Source organism: Phyllostomus discolor, chromosome 3 (genome assembly GCF_004126475.2).
Source record: "Phyllostomus discolor isolate MPI-MPIP mPhyDis1 chromosome 3, mPhyDis1.pri.v3, whole genome shotgun sequence".
NCBI lineage: Eukaryota > Metazoa > Chordata > Mammalia > Chiroptera > Phyllostomidae > Phyllostomus > Phyllostomus discolor.
Genome location: NC_040905.2, coordinates 23,556,367 through 23,579,136, shown reverse-complemented (window position 1 = coordinate 23,579,136; position 22,770 = coordinate 23,556,367). Strand labels below are relative to the sequence as shown.

The following is a 22,770-nucleotide window of genomic DNA, read 5'->3' as shown; positions in this document are numbered from 1 at the left end:
CATACACATGTTCTATAAACTGTCTTTCTGTCCTTAACGGTAGGCTGTAAAAAAACTTCCCAAGACAATAAACGCTGTTAGTTTCAGAATGCTCCCCGGTACTGAGGGGGCATAATTTACATAACTGTTCCCCAGCCCTTCCGGATAGCATTCAGGTCTCCCCAACATTCCTCCATCACAAACAAGACTGAAACAATATCCATGTACATACATCGCTTCAGATAGAATTATATCCTTAGAATAAACCTCTTGAGGTGTGCCTGCCAGTCAAGGAGTGGGAGATTTTATATTCAGATAAACGCCCTAGATCCACTCTCTAAAACACTGTATCCGTTTATACGCTCCAAGTCCCTTTGCCAGAGTTTTGAGCCTGACACGTTACTCTGTTTCCCAGAAGGACAGACATGGCAGCGGGCGGCCCTGCATCTCTGTCTGAGGAATGTACGTGGCAGCAGCTGCTGAAAGGCGATGTCAGTCAGAATTCCTCCAGTCACTGCTGCAAGAGAACGTTCCACCTCACTCTACCGTTGCCAATACCCATAGTAAAAGATGTCCGATCTCCCTACTCACTAGGAAAAGGTGAGGAAAAGAAAAATGACTTGTTTGGTTTTGCTTTCCTCTCGTTGTCCTTTTGGGGTGAAAGCAAAGAATACCATTTTATGTGGATGCAAATGTGAGGAAACGACAAGTGCGCCATTTTCCGTTCCCTTTCCTGCACGCGCTAGCGAGCACTTCCAGAACAATCTCAAATGCTGGTGGCAGCAGCAGGCACTCACGCTTTCATTCTGATTAACGGTTGTATCTCCAGTGTCTCGGTCATTAATCATCAAAAGGTTTTTGTGGAGCTTTATGTTTTTATTTAATTTTACTCACAATTATATTATGATAAAATGACTTCTACCAAATTGATTTCTGGGCATCCATCAGTATGAACACACAGTGATTACTATATTACAACTTGTGTGATATAAACCAGACAATTTCTACCTACCTACCTACCTACCTACCAATTTGTCTAACAAAGAACTTTTCACTTTCTGTCCAAACATGAGATTTGTCTGAAGTTTCTGGACCGGCATGCAAAAATATAGTTAAAACACATGTTCTGATTATATGCATGGCATAAGAGTAATAACAGGGTTATCAAAATCCATGTCACAAGGCATTTTAAGGCCTATTCATTAATTCATCTTAGAGAAACTAAGCCAAACCTTGGCAGGATTTGGTCTTGTGCAAAGAAATCCTGATTGAGACAAGATACATGCAAGACCACAGAACAAGATCACCTACAAAGAATTTTCGCAGCAAAAGCAGACATCCACTTCTTACCCTCAACCAGAGACACAAATGGAACCCAAGGTATTTCATCACTCCTCCCCAAAGTTTACGACATGAAAAGCCCCCTGAGAAATCCAACTGCAAGACCCAGCATTGTTTTTAAATTCTGCTTCCTTTACTTGGCTAAGAATGAATCTCTTAAAATACTAAGATATGCCAGTAAGCAGTATCGTGCTTTTTCACCACCTGCAGCTAGTAGCGCTATCTAAACTAAATGCACCTCTCTGCTTCTTACTAAGACCAAGAACCAGCAACGTCATTTGGACCACACAGAGAATAAATTACAGTAAGGCAATATGAAAATTTCAATGTGAAAAAATAAATATGATGGCACTAAATGCACACACTTTATACACAATCATTCACTTTAATAAACTTCCTTTGTTGAGGTACTGTCCAATGTTACACACGTGGCCAGGTGCCAATCCTGCCCTTGAGTTCCTCACCGAGTAGCGGAGAGACAAAAGCATACGCACCACTGCAGAAACACAAAAAAAGATAAAATTCCATGGCAGTCCCCAGAGGAAGCAGATCCCACACAGGTCGGAGTGACCAGAGACCTCTTAGTGGGTAAGTAGCTCCTGGGTTGGACTTGGAAAGCAAGAGGAGATGCCTCCATGTAGAAAACAGAAAAAGGGCATTTCTAGATGAGAAAGGAGTGTCAGTGGCACAGGAACTAAGGCTGTACTCATGGCTTACGCTGGAAAAACACAGTAGTACCTCTTCAGCAGGTTCACAGGGTATACGATGCACAGAAGTGGGCACACGTTTGGTCACTGCCAATGCAGCCAGCGTTCTTCAAAAAGTCCAAAAGGCCACACAGACCAATCGTTTGCCAGGGATTACCTAGACCGGGGTGATGAATTGGGGCAGGCTCTGGGAATGAGTAAAAGGAGGGATTATTCATTTTACACTCCTGCTTTTTGTATTATCTCAATTATTTAAATGTTTACATACATATTAATGGTATTGTTTAGTAAAATATTAGACTTACCCCAGGTCCCTCAGTGCTATGTGGTGACTCACAAACTAACACTCAGGCTCCCTAACTGATTGGAAAGTGTTTTTCCATTTTCCCAAACGCATGTAAACTTTCTGAATTCCAGAGATTTTGATTGATCTTGTTAAATGCTGTCACAACCTAAACAGAAACACCTCAAAGTGGGATACATTTTTCTAGACCACTCACTTAACAGCATTTTTGAAAATTAATTGTAGCAATGCCTCTTAGGCACTTTGGAAGGCACCTGGCACAGAAGAGTCAACAAACAGCAGCTACTGTTGTTGCCAGGAACGACCTCTGAAAGCAGCCATTGCAGTGCAACACAGACTTCTAATGAGTGTGCTGACTTTCAGAGCTCATCCAAGGTCCAGCCAGTCTGCCCGGGAGACACCCAGACATACCCTCAAGCTCCTAATCCAGACGATTCTCAACTGCACTTTTCAATTCTGGAAATCACATGTTGGGATTTGCTTCAAGTAAGCATTTATCTAATCCACACCACTTTCTACTTCTATTTGCTAAGCAATCAAGTTATTTTTAATCCATAAATATCTATAAATACATAATGAACAATATATTCATTGTATTGGGTTCTGAATGGATTTAACAGATGCTTGAAAAATAATAATTGTATAGTTTAATCTCTGTGAAGTCCCTTTGCTGGCATTGTTTGGTCTGGGTTCTGTTGGTTTTTTTTTTTTTTTTTTTTGGTCAGACACCTAGAAGGCATCCATTTTCAGACTGATTCCGTACGAGAAATGAGTGCTCTGACTTCTGAAGTGCTGGCCAAATTGTGACTCACATTGATAAGGAGCCCTGTGTTACTTTTCATATCATACAGCTGTCAGCCACATATACCTAGCACCTTATTTAAAGTAAGAGCCTTGTCTTCAGACTATAAACTAAAAGTGCCTTCAATGATGGCCAATATTCTTTTAGTTCTTTATGGGAATAGTAATCTTAGGTCATTGTGGAGTTGCTAGGAAAAGGTTAAATGAATATATTTTAATGTGGAACATGCAAGGTAGGTATGTTATTAATGTTAGCATTTCTCTCCTTCCTCTCAATGAAACTTTAATGCTATTTCATTGAAAAAATGTCCCAGTTTTATATCAACCCTTTGTTGCAACATTGCCATAAAAATTAGTATGCTCTATTTTGCTAAAGATTTTAACTGCTGAAAGCATGTTATTGTCCATGCAAAATAATTTTAATTTACTATGTGTTTATATCATTTAGTACCCTAGGGTTTACTGTTGAGAGAAAAAGCCACTTACTAAGTAACATAGGTCACTTGTCTTACTGTATTAATATCTGATGAAAAATATCTTTCCAGTTCTCCAAACTAAAGCATATGTGACCGAGATTTTCAATTTCTAAATTAACCATAATAATGTATTCAATTCTTATCATATTTAGCTTTTATATATTCTCTGAAACCCATATTGGACTAGAAATACATTTCAATGTTTGATAAGGCTAAAGTATTAGGTTGGTCAAAATTTGTATGGTTTTTTCCACAAGATAGCTTCAATATGCTTAACCGTCTTTAACATCACTCAAAACAATTTCGTTAGATTGTATTGTGTGAGCTGTCATATCACTGTGCATTTTTTAAAAACATCAACATTGGTGAATTTTTGTGCAGTCATTGAAATATTGAAGATGGCGGAAAATATGCAACATTTTTGGCATACTATGCTTTATTATTTCAAGAAAGATAAAAATGCAACTAAAATGCAAAAAAAAAAGACTTGTGCAGTGTATGGGGAAGGTGCTGTGACTGATCAAACATGTCAAAAGTGGTTTGTGAAGTTTCCTGCTGGAGATTTCTCACTGAAAGATGCTCCGTGGTCTGGCAGGTCAGTTAAAGGTGACAGTGATCAAATGAGGACACTGAGAACAATCAACATTATACCATGAGGGAGAGAGCTGACATACTCAAAATACCCAAATCAATGAAGTTATTGGTGAAAATGAAAAATGTGTCTTTTATTTTATGGGAAAACTAAACGGACTTTTTGGACAACCCAATACTACGTGTACATCTTTATGTAAAAGATGGCATATTTATTTTATATAGTTATTCACTTGAAATTCAATGCCACACTTTGTCCCTATTTAAAATATGTTTAATGAATGTTATGACCAAGTCATCAACTAACAGAAGCTTCGTAGCCCTAGAGGCCCCAGTTCCACCTATGATTTCTGAAAACCACGGAGCTGACATGGTTTTCCCTGCTAGAGCACAGCATTCCTTGTGCCTTCTGCCATACTATCTTGTACTCCTTGATAAATGATTTACTCTGCCAAGATGATAGGGGCAGTGAGAAAAGCCAAGTTTTTAAAGTTACACACACATTGTTTATTTTCAGTAACTAATATGTCATATTTTCTGTGCATCGAACCAGGAGAATTGTGGCCTCATTGGTCTGGAATGGGTATGCACGTCTTTCAAGCAAATAATCTGTCTGGTACCCACTATCAGTGTTCTTGAAATGCCTTGCACCTCTGAAGTAAAACTGTATTTCCCATTTAGAAAAAGAAAATTACATTTATCTCTCCTTGTTCCTTCCTTCCTTTGTTATTCCCAGTTATTTCCAGGTATAGAGCTTTTCCTTGGGATTCACAACCAGGGGAGAGGCTGTTCCCCACCCCTCCTCCCACCAACCTCGAACCTCAGGAGATGGTGTGCCTCAATAGTTAGCACTTAATTAAGGTTCCTCTAGTTGTTAACTAAGAACTTAAGCTGCTTGGAAAATTGTTCTCCCTCAAGCAAGATGGCTTGCCATTAGTAAAACAATCAGCAGTAATTAAAACCCTCATTTTCAAATACAGTTCGTAAGTTTTACATCATAAAAATTGCTTCCCATCTAATTCCCTTTAAAATGTTGTCCTAAACAAACTAAAAGTCTCTCTCTGAGAAAACTAAATCCGAACAAAAACCAAAATGCGATCACTACTTCTATTTCAAATAACAAAACTGCCCTGATATTTGTTCAATGGTTGCTTTTAGTTACATGAACTCAGATAAGGAATACTCTTCTTGTTTTATTTGATAAAAATGTCTAAAATACTAAATCATCAATATATGACAAATGTTTTAGCAGAAAACACCAGATGTTACAATTGTCTTCTCTTTAAACTTGTTGCTCCCAGATATTCCATGGGCATTCAAAATGTGAATGCGCTCCCTAAAATAACTTCAAATGGATTTCGCATTCTGCTTTAAGTTCCCATAACCTTAGGTCCTTGAACTATTTAAGAAGTAGCTCTTCCTGCTCTCTGAACAGATTAAAACTAAACCCTCCAAAAACCGCCAAGTGCAATACAGAAAACAGAAAATGTTTGATTTAATCAAAAGCTAAGCAGACAGAAAAACAGGCACCTTCTCTGAAACAAATTGGGTAAATAATAACAGATGTCAAACGCTTTTAAGTAAGTGGAACCTGGGCCAGGTTTATTTTCAAACAAGATTAAAAAGCATACAGAAGTATCTCTAACCTAGTGGAACTCTGTGTACCGTGCATCGAATTTCAAGAACACCACTCTGGTTAACAGGAAACACTAGAGGGCAGAGTCGCACAGTGAAGCTCTTCTGACAGCTAATGAGGGAAAGGGATACCATCATTGGGATGCTTGCTCCTGCAGACCCTCAACATCTGTCGCTACTGACTTATTTTGAGAGGTTTTAAACTTCTAACGGTAGATCTAGTCGAAGACACTCAAGCAAACAGGAGAGCCAAACAAGGGTTCCAGGGAGATCACCTACCTACCCTGGGAGTGATCACTCCTCCTTCCTGCATGTGTTCATCAACGTAACATCTCACTCCCTATAAAATGATCATCACTTTTCTCCTGAATAAGAGATTCTTAATAACCTACTTGTGCTGATGGGCTTTAAAAGCCAAAGGTTTTAGGTTACAATTGACATTTCCCATCAAATATGGGGAACTGGTGATTCCACTTTGGTTGACTGAGTACCACAAGCTCAAGCAAAATGTCTCCATATTATTAAAAATTTTCTGAACAGAAGGAAGGAATCTTCACCCTTCAAAGCTCCCCTGCATTCATGCTCTCTGCCAGTGGTGGAAATGCACAAAGGAAGTGTTGCCCAGAACCTTGCTTGGTGCACTGATTAATGGGAGCCATTTGTTTCAAACAGATTTTGGAAACTCCAATGTCTGTTTCTGTAGCTCCAGGAACAACATAAGCCCTTTCCCCTCATGGTGCATGGCTTTCACAGTGGCCATGTCATGTACATGACCGCTGGATCGCCCAGTTACGTGACCTTGAAAATTACAGCCTCAAACATTCATTCTCCAAGTAGCCAAGTTTTTTGACAACCATCAATAAGATGTTAGAGTTTCTCTTCAAAACAATCCATCTTATAAAATGTGTGTTTTTAGCAGAAAAAAATGTACTTGTCCAAGAAATAATAACCCCAATATTAGGTTTTTACTTCTTGTATTATCAGTATAATAACAAAAATCAATATAAAAATAATTATAATCCAAAATAGGTCAAATTTCTCATAGATAGTGGCTTTTATTTAAATCCTAACCCCTTGATAATTCCATAGATTGAAGAGAGAATGTAACAGCATAAATAACTCAGGAAGAGCAAGTTGGAGCATCTGTGATTCTTAGAATACAGAGCACATTTTTCACTGTTCTTTCTCTTAATTTCTCTGATTATACGCTATCATTGCTCTTAAAACCAATTCACCATAATATCCAGAATATACAAATGGGTTAAAGATATCGGGGCCCCTATCAAGGCTTTTAATATATTGATGCAAATTATAAAACTATAGGCTATATATATTGACCTCTCCAACTCACTCATAGAAAACCAAAACTCAGAATAAAATGTCCTTCAGTAGAAAAACCACCCGTAGTAAACATTCACTAGCATACCTTATTTCTAGAAAGCCACATATGAAAAGCTTCTGTCGAAGCCAAAGATCATAAAGTGGCCGCCTTCCCTAACCACCCACATTTAAAATTCCCCGCCCTTCTTAATCCTTCCTATCCCCCTTCTTTGCCCAGTGTTGTTTTCTTAGTATTTACTACTAATTAATTTACTAATTCTTTTACAGTAGTTTCCCCTTATCTCCAGGAATTATGTTCCCAGAACCCAGTGGGCACCGAGAACAGCAGACAGCACCAAGCCTGTATGTACTTTTTCCCTAGACACACATAACCTATGGTGAAGTTTAACTTATAAATGAGGCACAGTAAAAGATTAACAACCATAAATAATAATAAAATAGAACAATTATAACAATGTACAGAAATAAAAATTATGTGAATGCGGTCTCCTCCCTCAACCAGTCTGATAACTAAGACGGCTATTAATAATGGGTGAGTAACGTATACAGTGTGGATATGCTAGACAAAACAATGATTCGGGTCCTGGTAGGATGGAGAGGGATAGCTGGAGATTTCATCATGTTACTTAGAATTTGAGAGTTATGAGATGTGTATCTCTGGAACTTTCCATGCTGTATTTTCAGAGAGCAGTTGACCACGGGTAACTGAAGCTGCAGGAGGAAAAACGGCCTATAAGGGGGAGTACTGCACTTGAAATATTTACTTACACATTGTCAGTCTCCCTCTCTGGAATAGATGTTCCCAAAGGGCAGGGATTCTATGTTTTATTTATTTATTTTAGAGAGGGGGGGAAGGAGGGAGAAAGAAAGAGAGAGAAACATCAGAGTGAGAGAGAAACATCAATCAGGTGCCTCTTGTATGTGCCCCCACCGGGACCGAACCTGCAACCCAAGCATGTGCCCTGACCAGGAACCCACTGGTGACCTTTCTCTTTGCAGGACGACACCCAACCAACAGAGCCACACCAAGCCAGGACAGGGATTTCATGTCTTCTGCTTACTCTTTTGTTCATCACCAATCCCTAGAATAGTGTCTGGCACCTAGTAAGTAATTAGTATTTGTTGTATGATTAAGTGGATAAATAAATAAATACATAACAAACCCATAATCTGGCAGAACTGTATTTGTTAAAATTTGTTCTAACAAGGTTAGGAGTCAGGAATTAATAAAATGCCATCACATGCCAATAACTTTGGAAGATGTTATTCGATTTAACTTCCCAACATTAAGGAATTAATACATATGGTATCACCCTTGGTCACACAGCTTAGAACATGTCTGAGCTAAAATTTGGACCCTGGCCTACATATTGCTAAAGTCCATGCTACGCTCTCATCCTTGTGTTTTTTGAGCACTTCTTTAAGTTCTGGTAGAAGGTATTCCAGTTTCATGCTGTGTAAGAATACCATCTTGTATGAGACTGAGCCCCTTTATCGGAAAATGGGGTTGGAAACCAAGATCTGATGCGAGGCAAGCTTTTTATTACCAGAGTGTCGCTCTCACACCCTCTCAACAGACAGAGCTGGGAAATGGGTGTTTGTATAGAAACCCACGCATAAGCACATATTTATAAATATCGCCATATGTAACTGTTTGTATCTATAATAAGCAAAATATGAGTTTACACTAATGTTTCAGGCTCTAATCCAACATCACATGGTTCATTCTAGCACACACTTTGTTAATCATCCAGTTATTAACACCATCTACGTATCTATTGTCTATCCCTCACCATCAAGAATTTAAATTTAGAAGTAGAGGTCTTACCTATTTTAACAAACGCCGCAGCTACAGGGCCTAGAACAGTGTCTGCTACATAGTAGTGATTGATGAATGAGTGAAAAAATAATCAAGAAAAAAACAAAGATAAAATATTTTGAGGCAACACCTTGACGTGAGTAAAATCATTTTCTACACCAAAAATAAACACATATTAATCCATCACTACGCCCTGTTACATTATTCATCTCCACGCATTCATCATCACTTACACTGAAACTTTTCCCACGGGCAATTCAAAGAATGGCTGGCATTTTTCTCCTGCCGTTTACTACAGGAGAGCTTAATCGTGTCCAAAATGAAGTAACGTATTTCTATCTCAAATTCTCTTTCCTGCAACAGATACTACCTTTCATCTTGGTAGGGTTCAAGACAGAGAGAACAAGCCCTGGCTGGCATAGCTCAATGGATTGAGCATGGGCTGCAAACCAAAGTGTCGCAGGTTCGATTCCCAGTCAGGGCACATGCCTGGGTTGCAGGCCACGGCCCCCAGCAACCGCACATTGATGTTTCTCTCTCTCTCTCTTTCTCCCTCCCTTCCCTCTCTAAAAACATAAAATAAATATTTTTTAAAAAACACAGAGAGAACAGGCAGACAGGAGGTGGTGAGACTCATCCCCCATGCATAGATGTTTCACTAAACTACTCAAAAAGGTTTCAAAACCTCCCTCCATTGCCTCAGAACCATGAGTCACCCAAAGCTACCAAACAAATTTTGGTAAAATAGGTTCCAACCTAGTTGGCTTCACATTTTTTTTCACTTACTACTACTACTCAAATTTCCAAAAAGTCTTGTCTTGATGTGAAAGTGACTTTAACAGAAGCAATGGCAAGGTAACCGAGTCTACCATGACAGGTAAAGGAAGACAGTTTGAGGGGGGGCAGAAAGGTGGTTTTACACTCAAGATTTTCTTTCAACTTCCAGATTTGAACCCAGGCATGCTGAGTCCTAGAAAAGACAATGTGGGTAAAGACTGTCACCTTTATTTACTGCTTCTTTCTCTCCAGAGGACTAGAAGGCCCCTTGGACACCTCCCACCCACCTGCCTCCTGCCCCCCGCCAAAGTCTAGGAGTGTGATGTTGTCAAGAAAAGGAAGCGGTGGAAGGAGGAGGATAAAACAGGTATTTACTGAATGCTCGATATATGCCTGGCAAGTCCTGTGCTCTTTTCTACTCTACAAGCTTTTTATTTTCTGTATTTTTCCTTTAAATTAATACAGAGTCCACTTACACACATATTTATGTTAAAAATCTGCAAACAGAACAGAGAAAAGATATTAACATTGGGGATGGAAGTGTGGAGAGAACAGAGAAAAACTATTTTCTGCTACTTCTGGAATGTTCTTCTACACGAGTTAAGTAAAATCTACTGATATTTGTGAGAGATGTAATCCTTTTTAACATCTTTTTTTTAATAGGCTGAACAACCCAGGGTGTTTGAATTTCTTGTAACAGTCCCTTGTTCCTTTGAACTATTCTGTAACTCCGAGTGATGAGACGAACCAGTGCGTGGCACACTGCGAGTCCACGTATAACAAAGGAGTGCTGGGGGCGGAGAGGGCTCCTGCAGTAAGGACTGGATGCACACAGGGAGGGCCCCCTGTGCCCAGATTAAGCCTGGGCCACTTGCACATAATTAGCATACCAAGATGAGAAGCAACACTAACTGGCACATTAAGGCAATGGACCTTTGTTACTATGATAAGGAGATATTGCCCAGGTATCATCAGTCAGAATGAACCATTTTGAAGAGATAAAAACTGGAGAAAGAGCAAGATTTTAGACATTAATTTTCAGAGCATACCGCACCTAAAGAATGGAATAAGAAACGTCTCCCAAGTAAGTTTTCTTATTGGCTTTGTCCAAATAATAATGCTTCCAGGTTTCTTCATGTCTTCCCATGTGACTGCTTCCAGTCCACCTTTACTTATGCAGGATTTCACTTGGCTACATCACGTAGAACACCTGTTGGTGAGTTATGTTCACAGGGAAGATGCTGTCAAATATCCCAGGATACAGAGAACACAAGTCACATGACATTTTTCTTGGCAGAGTCCTCAGTGTCTGCCATCCATTTACTTGTAATTGCCGGTGATTATTTCCTCATCAGCCCACTCCCTGATGCTCAGAAGGGTCGGAAGCGCTCTTGCTTTGCTCTCCAAGTCATCCTACTCCACTCTTAGAAGGTCCGAAAATAGAAGAAGGCTGAGTTTCCTTTGCTCCGATCTCTTCAGCAAACATCAGTCACGTCACGGCAAAGCCACACGTCAAGGCAGAGCAGGAAATGAGCAGGGAGGAAATAGTCTATTTCTCTGGCTACATCTCCCTGTGCCAGAGTATTGCATTCACCAGTGGAAAATCATTTTTGAAAGTATGTTATAACTGTATAAACCACTCATCAAAAAAATGCATCACCTTGTTTGCAGCCTGGTGGCAGGCTTCACACCCCCCCAAAAAATTATACCCAGTAGAAATTCTTAGCAGCTCATCTATACTCATGATAACACAGTAGTAAATGTCCAACAAATTATTTGAATTCTCTGAACAAATGCTAAACGAAATCCTTCAACCAGTGACAACCTCAAGAAAGCAAGTGTGTCACACACGGGTAATTTCACATTTACTGAGTCTTTTTCCATGACATTTCATTTTTTTGAAAAGAGCAGATATGTCTCACTGGAAACTTTCTTTTTAATTCTAGGTTTTTAAAAACAGATACCACTCTTAAGGCTTTTTCCTGTGGTCTCAGAACAGAATATATTTGCCCAGGGAGGACCATAATAGGATTATTAGAAGAGCCACTTAGAAGCAAGTTGAAAATCGACATCCAGTAAATGGCAAATGTGTAAGAAATGAATGCAACTTGATTTCCGCAAGTCTTTTGCTCACTACAGAAATACGAACATGATGCTTTCTACCTTACTAAAACATTAATTTGTTCATTCATTCATTCATAGCCCAAATACTCATTGAATGCCCACCAGGTGAACAAAAAAGTGAATCTCAAGCTTACTGACCTATGCTACATCATTTGTTCTAAAATCTGTCCCACTCATGACTATGCCCTCTCCTGGAAGGCAAACCCAGAAACCCCAAGATAACTAAAACAGTATCATTTTGGTACATTCAAAAAAGGATATTCTACTCACACCAGCTTGGGTGTGGAGAACCTGGTAGGACTTGTTTTAGGGATGGACATAAACGCCTTCCAAACTCCCTGAGAGGAGGGGCGGGCCTATTTCAGGGACACTGAGGGCTTAATCTGAGATGGCCCTGCCTTGCTCTTGTGACTCAACTAAAACTACTGGAAGTTTAAGATGTCAGTCTGAGACGATCAAGAAACTGTTTAGAAGACACAATGCTTTTAATATTTTATATTAAGGAGTTAATAGCATTTTGCCATGGAGCTACATTACTACCATTTTCTAAATGATATAAGCTTATAAAGACTTCATTCAAAATTATAAAGGAACATGTAAAAATTTTAGAACACTTCATCCCCTGAACGACGAGTTTGGAAAACGCCTACATCCATGTCAATACACCATTCGTTTAAGTCAGAGGTTGGCACGATACCATCAAATCCAGCTGGGCCAATCCAGCTCACCCTGTTTTTGTCTGCCCACGAGTTTTAAAATTTTAAATGGTTGGGGAAGGGGGAATCAAAAGGAGGACACTATTTCCTGATGCACTGAGGTTATATGAGTTCAAATCAGGTGTGCAGATAAGATGTTTCTGGAACACAGCCACGTCATTCATTTGTAGTGTCCGTGACTGATGTCCTACTGGGACAGCAGTGAGGGTGGCCCTTAAAACCTAAAATACTTACTATCTGGCCAGAGGAAACATTTGCTGACCTCTGGTTTAAATAACAAGATACATGTTCTGGAGCCACAGCAAGGTTCCTCTGCCTGACCACTGACAAATCTTGCCCTCCTAATATGCTCTGGCCAGTTAAGTCTGCCTAGCTCCACCCAGGAAAGGGTTCTTTCTTCTACAGGCAGCTGAATGGTGGGCCAAAAGAGCAAAAAGAAAGGCATCAAAAGAGAAGTACACTTAAAAGAGCTAGAAAAATGTGGAAGAGCAGATCCACGTGGAGGAGAAAGTTCTGGACAGCATCACCTACTGGGACAGCGCCCCCAGTCCTCTTACTCTAAAGCGTGAAAGTGCACAGAGACCTGCACGGACCCCAGCTGTTTTTACCACCAGCTCGGAACCAGCTGACTCTGAGACAAACTGTAAAGTCACGTGCCTACACAGTACACAGGACGGCTGCAAGGAGTAGACAGAGCACAATTCATGTATTTTATTTGGTAGAGAATCATTCATCTGTCCTAGTGAGTAAAACAAAAATTTACATTTTGAAAATTAGTAAGCAAATGAAACAAAAACAATTTCAAAGGTGAGCAAAGTGCCTTGTGAGATGTTCTTTATTTTGACATTTTTAATTATCCATGAAATCTGCCACAATATGCATTTAAACATTACATTTAACACTGTTTCTCAGTTGTTCAGATATGGCAAGGAAAAGCTTCCCCTGAGCTTGTCTTTTTCTCTTAAACCTACAGAGAATGTTAGTAACAGAAAGGGTAAAAGAAAAGTAGTGGCTCGCTATGTCAACCAGGTTGTATGTATGCAGACATTTTAATCCGTAAAATGCAAATGCCTTGAAGTGTTTCAAATGACAGCATGCATGCTGATAAGGTTCATGCTCTGATGTTTTCTTAACACACTTTCAAATCATAGTCAATTTTCAGTGATAATTTGTCAGCCTCTCCTAGTGCATCAGCTCCATCAGGAGAATGACTTAATCACTTCTGCAGGTGAAAATATCTCTTTCACGACAGAGTCCCATTTAGGAAAATAATGACCCCAGGGTCCTCAAGAACTTAATTAAAGTCCTATAAAGACTTTACAAATACATTCAGAAGCTGTACCTTAGAACGTTTGCCAAGATGAGCCAACCTGGTGCCAACTTCCTCTCTAATTCAGAAGTATAATGATGAGTCCCAGCATTTTAAGAATACGGATAGAAATGAAAAATACTCAACTCATTCTCCTTCCTAGGAGATTCTCCATCATTCTTACTGCTATGGAAGACCTGTTGCTGATAGCACATTATAAGTGTTGAAAGGAATAGCAGTAAGAAGGCTAATAAAAATGTTAAAGGATAGTAAAAATGGCCAGGAGCCTAATACCTGCAAAATATAGGACCTACATGCAAGTCTCCAACCCTTCCCAGGCAAATGCCTTCCTAGTCTTTTCCTCTGGTGCTGAGTGACAGAGGAGGGGGAAGGAAATCTGACAGACACCAGAAATCAGCACTGATGCTTGGCTGGTCACCTGTCTGCCTCCTTGAGATTACTGCACCCCGCCAACACTCCTCCCACTCCCGATCTTGGGAGCTTCCCCACCTCCTGCCAAAATATAAACAAACAAGGGTGCTTGAGTGCCCTAAATAACACTGTCCTATGTTTGGCCACATATGAAAGCACCTCGTAACTCCAGCAAAGTCCCACGGAGAGGGACAACTGGAGAGTAAATACACTCCTGTGTGCTGAGATCACTGTATCTTATTACTCCTGATTTTTAAAATGCTGATCCATTCATTATTTACTGTAACAACTTTAGCCAAAAACTGAGATGGGCTCTCCCAGAAAAAGGAAGTAAAATCTAGGGATAAAGAATAAAATGAAAAGGGTCATTAACTTCACATAGGTTACAAGACTTAAGAAAAACCACAGGGACCTGTGAACACCACTGTGGTGAGCGGCTGAAGGTCCCCATCTGTTTGAACATGTAATAATTATCAAAGCCAACATTAAAATACTCTAGGCACTATTCTCAGCACCTTACATATATTTGTATGTTTAATCCTCAAAATAATGTATAAAATGGGTGCTATTATCATCTTTCAAAGATGAATTAACAGAGGCACAAAGAGTTAAGTAACTTGTCCAAGGTAATATAGCTGCTATCATCCACTTACATTGTATTTTTCTATGTAAAGGAAATACAGTCCAGTTCTTACAACGAGTTTGAAGTTTCTCATACAACACTTCATCTAGTAAATGCTACTTCGTCAAGCATTTATATTTTTTGACAAAGTATTGAAAGCATTCACAAATTTAAACATGGCTTAATTAGTTTAAAATGTCACTAACATCTAAAAATATAGTTGATTTTAATGTTGTTACATTTCACAAGTTTTACGCCATACTATGAGATTCAAAACAGAATTGACTTTTATTCTTAATCATTAATGCATCATCTTGACTATGTTAATCAATAAAATACATTCTAGAAGTAGGTAGAAGGATAAATGCATGTTAATTACTTCAAATGTCTTAATTAACTGCTACTGCTAATGATACAGCAATTAAGACTTAAACATGTTACGGAAGATACATCAGTTTTCTATTGGGTCATGGAGTGGAACATTATTGAAATCCAATGAAAGGGGGAAGTTTAGACCCACATGTTTTAAAATTTCTAGTGTCAATGAGAAAAACAAGTAAAACCAAGGTTTTACACTCATTGCAGCATATTCATCTCACACACACACCTGGTTTCTGGCTAACTGCTTTTTTCCCTTCTGCATGAGGCACCACTAATGGAGTCAACCTCCCATTCATTTCTTTAACCTCTTTTGTTTCTGAGCCTTGGGAGGAAAATTATGGTGAATGCCTGCTGACCAATCTGGACCTGAGAAGGACCAAATGCCGAGAGCAGAGGAGGTACACAGAGCCATTTTAGAAGCTAGCTCCTATGGTAAATTAAAGACAGCTATTCTTAAAAAAGGGGCCGACTCCAGAGGTGGAGTCCATTTGTCCACCTTCCCTTCTCTTGAGTCTGAGGTGGTCCTGGGGCTTGCTTTAGTCAAGAGAATGCAGCAGATGTGAAACTGTCACTCACAAGGTTGAGCTTTAAAGAGATCTATGACTTCCACTTTCTTGGAGCTCAACCCAACATTGTGAAATGTCCAGGCCACATGGAAAGAGAACTGAGGCATCAGCCGACGGCCCCACCTGAGCTTCCAGCCAACAGCCAGCACCACCTTGGACGTTTCAATCCAGTCAAAGCTCTGGACGATTGCAGCTCCACACTGGTGCCACACGTGGAGAACCTCCCAGTGGGCCTCAATCAACCCAGAGTCTTCAGAGATAGTAAGTGATAGTTGTTTAAACCACTAAGTTTTTGAGATGTTTCGTTGTGCAGCAATAAATAGTAAAGGTCTTTCTAGACCATCTTACAGACCAGGCTGAAACCAGCTGCTGTTTGACCCAAAAGGTCAGGCTGGCTACAATGGGGTTGAGAAGAACACTTTCTGACAGTGGCCGAGACCATGAACCTAGGAGCCAGACTGTGTTTGAATCCTGATTATGCCTTTTACTAGACAGGTACCTAGTAGAAGGTACTTCACTTTTCTGTGCCTCAGTTTCCCTTTGTGTAAAATAAAGATACTAATATCCCCTACTTCACAGGTTTGTAATGAAGATTAAATATCAGTATCAGTATATGCAAGGCACTTAGACCAGTGCCTGACACAGAGTAAGTATTCAGAAAATGCTCTCTCAATATTATTATATATTCTTCTCTATTCTTTTTTATGTCCAAGGAACCACCAGCTCAAAATTATGTGGCGGCTCTATACTTAGGACAGAGGGATGTGGAAGGTGACGGTGAGGGCCCCAACCTGCTTCTCATTTGGTTCTGCACCATGAGAAAATGGGTCTCTGCCAAGCCATGATGAATGCAATAAATGCTAAATCTAATTGGCCTCATGCCAGCACAGGACAAAACCAAATATCAGAGTAAATGCTCAGTTTATGGGACATCCATAACAGAAATGTCAGACAATTGGTCAAACTTTATCTGACAATAAACTGCTCCTAGGTATAAGGATCTACACTTTGGGAACCTTTTAACTGATCTCTGTTCATTAAGAGTACTGAGCTTTCTATGCATACCATGTAGTCCTAGAAAGTGATTTCCTCTGGCATGATCTAAGCTGTTGTTACTACATTCCTATCAACTTTGTTTTTAAAGACTATTTTCTGGTGCACTGCAACAAGCAGATCAGGTTACAGATGACGGTAACATTTGCATAGGTCATGAAATTAATCCAAATGTTTAGTAATACTGGGTTAATTTATTGTTTTGGTCGTTTATTTTTTTTTTGTTTTGATTTTTTTGGCCATAGACATACTTTGGGATATTGCTTTTGCTAAAATAATTATTACATGTTTTTTAATGAAGCAAAACATAGTGGTACTTAATTTATTTTGCTATAGATTAGAATTACAAGTGAATTGTGTTTTTGCCCCAGTATTTTGTCTCCTTTATACTTTAAAATCATATGAAGGACCAATACCTACTTCGAAAGTAATCATCTCAAATGAATTAATATGTAGTAGCATAAGTTTTAGTTTTTTAGATACTTGGCATTCCATTTCAGCTCTTGAACATCCAGCCTGCTATAGCAGTTCTCAGGAGACTACTCACTACAGCCCCAAAGCTCTCCATTTGTCATTTCCACATGATTTTATTCACAAAATTATTGTAGATTCCATTATACTACTCATATCCTGGTCTTTGGATATGGTTTTATCTGTTTTTTTTTTTTTTTTCAAGACAACTATGGTGGATCCTCAAATTTATATCCAAAGAGCTCACTTAATTAGAGGTTCTGGGAAAATGTGTCAGGTTCATGCCTATCTTCAGCATGATAACATCACTCAACCACATTAGTTATTCTTCTTCTTTTCAAATTATTTATAAGCCTTAGGTCAGTTTGAGAAAATTAATATTTTCATTTCATGCCCGATTATCATGCCTTAAATGATGACTATCAAAGACACAAATTAATTGCGAATTATGTGAAGGGTGCACAAATTAAAAACTATGAAATGCAAATTATTAATGCAGTAGTAATTCAGCTTCCAGATATCTTTTGCAAACACTAACAATTTCAACTATTTTATACTGCTCAATGTGAACTAAATTTGGGGGGGTTGGTATTTTAAATAGAAACAGAGAATACTAGATTTTGTGACTTTCTTTCCCTCCTAACTTTTTAATTCCCTCTTCCTTTCCCTTCCATTACCTCCTCTGTCTCTGTGCTATGGCCCTTACTCTTTTGTATCTGCTTAACTTCAGCCCTATGTCCCTACCAAATCTTGTCAATCACACATTACTCTGCCTTAGTTTAAAATGTCCTTCTTACTGCTTTGTTATTTTACATTACATCAGTCTTTTCAAAGGACTGAATCAGTTTCATCATGACCAAAAAAAGCTTTACTTTTCCAGGGGCATTTGTAGGCTTTAGGGTATTGTGTTGTTATGTGATTATACACAAAAAAGTTTAAGAAAATGTACAATTTCAGTAGTATTACTGAAAGTTAACTGCTGGGAATACTTCTGCGTCCACTATGTACTTGACCACAGAGAAGAGTGAAAGTAATCAAAATTTAACTGTGAAAAAAACTCATATGAAAAAGAAAGCCTAGTGAATTAAAAAAAAGTATTCAGATTAGAATGAGACTCTAATAATTATTCTTTGAATAAGGGGCCAAAGTTTCCAGATGAGTAAAGTTTTGCTTTACTTGTATTTGTTTCCCATAAATTGAGCTCATCCAGGGTTTCAATGCTTAAATTAACAGAATATTACTAAAATAGATTGTAAATATTTCTAACTAATAAAATTGACCTAATTGGAGTATAAGACATTTTACCAACTTATCACTTTAGAAAAAAGATGGCATAATTTCATCAATAAATAACAAATTAATAAAGGAAACCATTTGAATAAAATGTATTTTGAGTTTCTCAGATAAAAATGTCACAGATACCTCAAAACACATCTCTACAAATTCTAAATCTTGATTTTACCGTGATTTGCATAAAATGTTAAGTAGTATATGTAAGTACCCCCAGTAATAACTAAAGTCAAGTGTACTTACGTTTAGCAAAGTTATTTCAGGGGAAAAAATGTCACAAATGTTTACCTGGCAAGGTTGTTTCATTTTGATGGCTATGACATGGTATCTGTAACAGCAGAGTTCACAGGTCCAGGAGCCCCTCTCACTGATCCACTTTAGCAGGCACAGCTGATGTGTGTACCGAACTGACCCGTCACATCGGCAGGGGTTCAACAGCTCCCCCTGAAAAGAAAACAGCTCAATGTGAATATGTATGCTCGTGTCTCTATTTTTAAAATCTTTCTTTTCTTTCAAAGCCATTTACCCAGAAGGATATCAACATCAAACTCTATCCTAGAAAATGAAATTAAATTTTTATACCTCTGATGGGAATGAAACTAAAGTCTTAAAACTATTTCAGAGATATTGCTTAGAGTTATGACATAAATGTTCTACCAACATACAAAATGTTTGGAAGATGCAGCTCCCAATACTCTTGGGGGAAAGCTGTACTATTAAATCTCTTTAATAACTTGTAAGTGGATGGTCAGATGCATTTCCTCTGCAGTTATTCTTAATCATTGCTAAAGAAGAAATGCATGGCATCCCAGAAAGTAACTTGCAATAGCATCATGCTTTTATTTTTTTCTAAATGTAGCATCATAAATATTGACTTAGGGCACTATATTCCTGAAAGCCTGCATATTCTTATGCAATATCCTTACTTTTAAAAATAGAAAACCTAATGTTTTCTCAAACCACACATTTTGCGAGAGTGATATATTATCCCGTTGTCTCCAAGAGTCCTCTCATGTAAGTCTGCATGCACCTCTAATGGAGTTTACATTTTAGAGTTGTTTCTAACAAAATATAAACTGCGTGGATGCCTGAATAGCCTTTCCTTAGCAGGGCCAAAGTACATTTCTATTTCTCTTGTAAAAGTGTAACACACTTGTCAAATCACTGAAAATAAGTCACCACAATTTGTAATAAAGAAGGATGTTGCCCTTTTGCTTGCGACATGACTCACCCCAGTTTGTATTCGGAGACGATCTCCCTCAGGACACAATTGTAGGAAAAGGATATAGGTTTGTTTCTAACTACAAACCAAAATCCGCTTAGTAAATAACAGTAATGCCATAAGTTTTTATGGCATTATTATTAAAGCACCTGAAGAACGTGTAACTGCAATACCAGATATTGGGGGGGGCAGGGGGTGTGGATCAAATGGAACCCTGTATTCGTCACCGGGACACGTTCCGGTGCCTTACAGAACTGGAAAAGCAAACACGGGGTAGCCGCCTCTCAGGCGGCGGGACCAGACCAGCCCCACCGCGGAGCCTCCGGGAGGCGAGCGCTGTCCGTGGTGCTGAAAGGTCGGCCGTCGCGGGCGAGGACCCGCCGGACCGGCCCTAGCCCGCGCCACCTGCTCCCGGGTCCCCCGGGCCTCACCTGCTCCGAGCCCTGGAAGCAGATCTTGCAGATGGGCTGGTGGTGCTGGTGCTGGTGCCCAGCACGCTGGTCCTCGCCGCCGCCTCCGCTGCTGCTGCTGCGGCTGCTACACACCGAGCGCGTCTCGGGCTGGTCGCCGGCGCCCCGCAGCTCGCCCTCCCGGCTCGCGCCGGCCTCGGACTCCCTGGGGCCGCCCTTCCCCGCCGCGGCTTCGGGGACCGCCGCCTCCGGCAGACGCCTCGGACCGTCCCCGGAGTCGCCAGCCGCCGACACCTCCTGGCCGGCGGGTGGCAGGGGCAGCGGGGGCAACTCGTCCTCGCCCCTGCGCCTCGGGACCACCCCTGCCGGCGGCTCGTGGGACCCCGCGAGGCGCTCGGGGGACGCGGGCGGCAGGGGCAGCGGCGGCAGGTAGCGCGGGGGCGCGGGGATCGAGGGCGACTCCCCCGGCGGCGGCGGCGGGGGCGGCTCGGCATCCCTGCTCTCCGCCCCGCGGCGCCGACCGCCGCTGAAACCGTCCTCCGAGCTCGTGGTGGGGCCGCCGCCGCCCTCCCGGCAGCCCGGCTGGAGGGCCGGGCTCGGGCTGCAGCCGCAGAGAGGACGGAGAGGGGGGAGGGAAGAGGGGGGGACGGAGGGGGGGAAGGGGGGGCGAGCACCGGGGCTCCGAGGGCTAGGGGGCGGGACGGGGAGGGACGCGGTGGCCCGGCGGTGGTGGCAGAGGCTGCCGCTCCTCGGAGCCGCCGGCTCGGCTCTGACGGAGGCAGCGCGGAATTCGGCGGCGCGCGAGAGCCGCGGGGGGCGGGGGCCCAGGCGAGAGCGGGGAGGAGCCGCGGGGGGAGGGGTGTGCGGGGGGAGGGGGAGCCGGCGCGGGGACGGCGACCCGGCGCGGAGGGGGCGTTCCGGGCAGGGCGCGAGGTGCGGCCTGAACTCGCGACGGGGGATCCCTCCGCCGCTGCCGACCCCGCCCCGGGCCGCTCACGTCGGTTCCGGGCGGATGCGAGCGGCTCGGCGCTGCGGCTCTCGAGAGCCGGGCGGGGGTGGGGTCGCAGGCCACGGGGCCAGAAACCGTTAGTGGGCGGGTCGGTGGGATGCGGCGGCGCCGGTCGGGATGCCGCCGAGACGGCCGGGTCAGAGACCCGCGTGGGCTTAGAGGCGCGCGAGTCTGGTGCCCTGGTCGCGCCCGAACCCGCTGAGAGGGGCGCGGGAAAGGGCGCCGGGCCCTGGGGGTTGGTGAACCCTGCGGCTGCTCCGGGCCCTCCCCCTCGAGAGCACCTCCCCGGGCCACCGGAGTCCTAGAAACAGAAGTCTCTGGAGCCTGTGCCCTCGATCTGTCCCCCCCCCCCCGCCCCCCAGCTCCTGCAGTGAGTGTCCGGACTTATTTGTATCCTGATGACATAATTATAAGTATCTTGAGTCATTTCCTGGAGACGTGCCTCCTAGTGCCACGCTCCGTGGCGGTCACTTTCATCCTTGTTGTATAAAAGGACTCCACTCCGGAGGTCAAGTGGCTCCGACCTCGGAACCCAGTTTGGCGCGCAGCGAAGCCAGCGTGTCTGCACCTCCACTCCGCAAAACCTCTCTGGGACTCACCTTCTGCTAGGGCCACAGTCCCCATCAGTTCTCCTCTGAAAAGACTTTCCCTGCAGGGAGCTGGAGGAGACCCACGCACTTGCACGCGCTTCCACGCACATTTGGGTGCTGCAGTGTGTCTATACAAAGCAATGGTGATTTTCACCAGTGTAACACTTGAACGTCTTGGGCACAACAAGCTCGCACTGGCTACATTTCACAGTTGAAGACCCAGAATCAGATAGGCAAAGAAACTTGTTCCAGGCCGTAGAACTATTAACAAAGAACTTTTGAGTTCCCTGACTGCACATTTTCTGGCTCAAATACAACGATTTTTTTCCCCAATCCTCTCTCCTGCCTCCTAAAACAGTATTGTAGTACATGTGTCTGATAGCGCTGACTCCCCCTGATAGTTAGATGTTGCGAAATGCTCAAGATAAACTACCAGCTTAAATTAATTTTTCCATTATTTATTTTGGCGGTAGGAAGTGCATTTGCTAAAGACAAACACACACACACACACAAAAACAACAACAACAAAACCCCAGCTCTTTTGACAGAAATTGGTTTGGTTGGAAAACAGTAGTGAAGAAAGTCAAGAATGCTGTCACAAATGGTCCCAGATGAAATAGTTCCCAGGAATGTCCTCTAACACTTAGCTCCCTGAGACTAGCTTATTTTTGGTAGCAGAGTGGCAGGCAGCAAGCACATTTTTAAAATAATCCCGGAATGCCCTAGGAACTTATCACATTGAAGAAATGTGGTTGTAGACACGCTTTCATTTTCAGTCTTCACCTGTCAAAATGTCATTGCACA

General features: G+C 41.7%; 1 protein-coding gene across 1 annotated transcript in view; it reads right to left on the bottom strand.

The window, feature by feature from the left end:
* MARCHF11 (membrane associated ring-CH-type finger 11) overlaps positions 1–20,997 on the bottom strand; it is a gene marked incomplete at its 5' end in the record, with an annotated part of 89,880 nt that extends 68,883 nt beyond the window's left edge. The window contains 2 exons of the mRNA XM_028527684.2: positions 19,024–19,179; positions 20,389–20,997. Of these exons, the coding sequence (XP_028383485.2) occupies positions 19,024–19,179; positions 20,389–20,997 (765 nt within the window). The remainder of the gene's footprint in view (positions 1–19,023; positions 19,180–20,388) is intronic.
* Between the last annotated feature and the right edge of the window lie 1,773 nt (positions 20,998–22,770).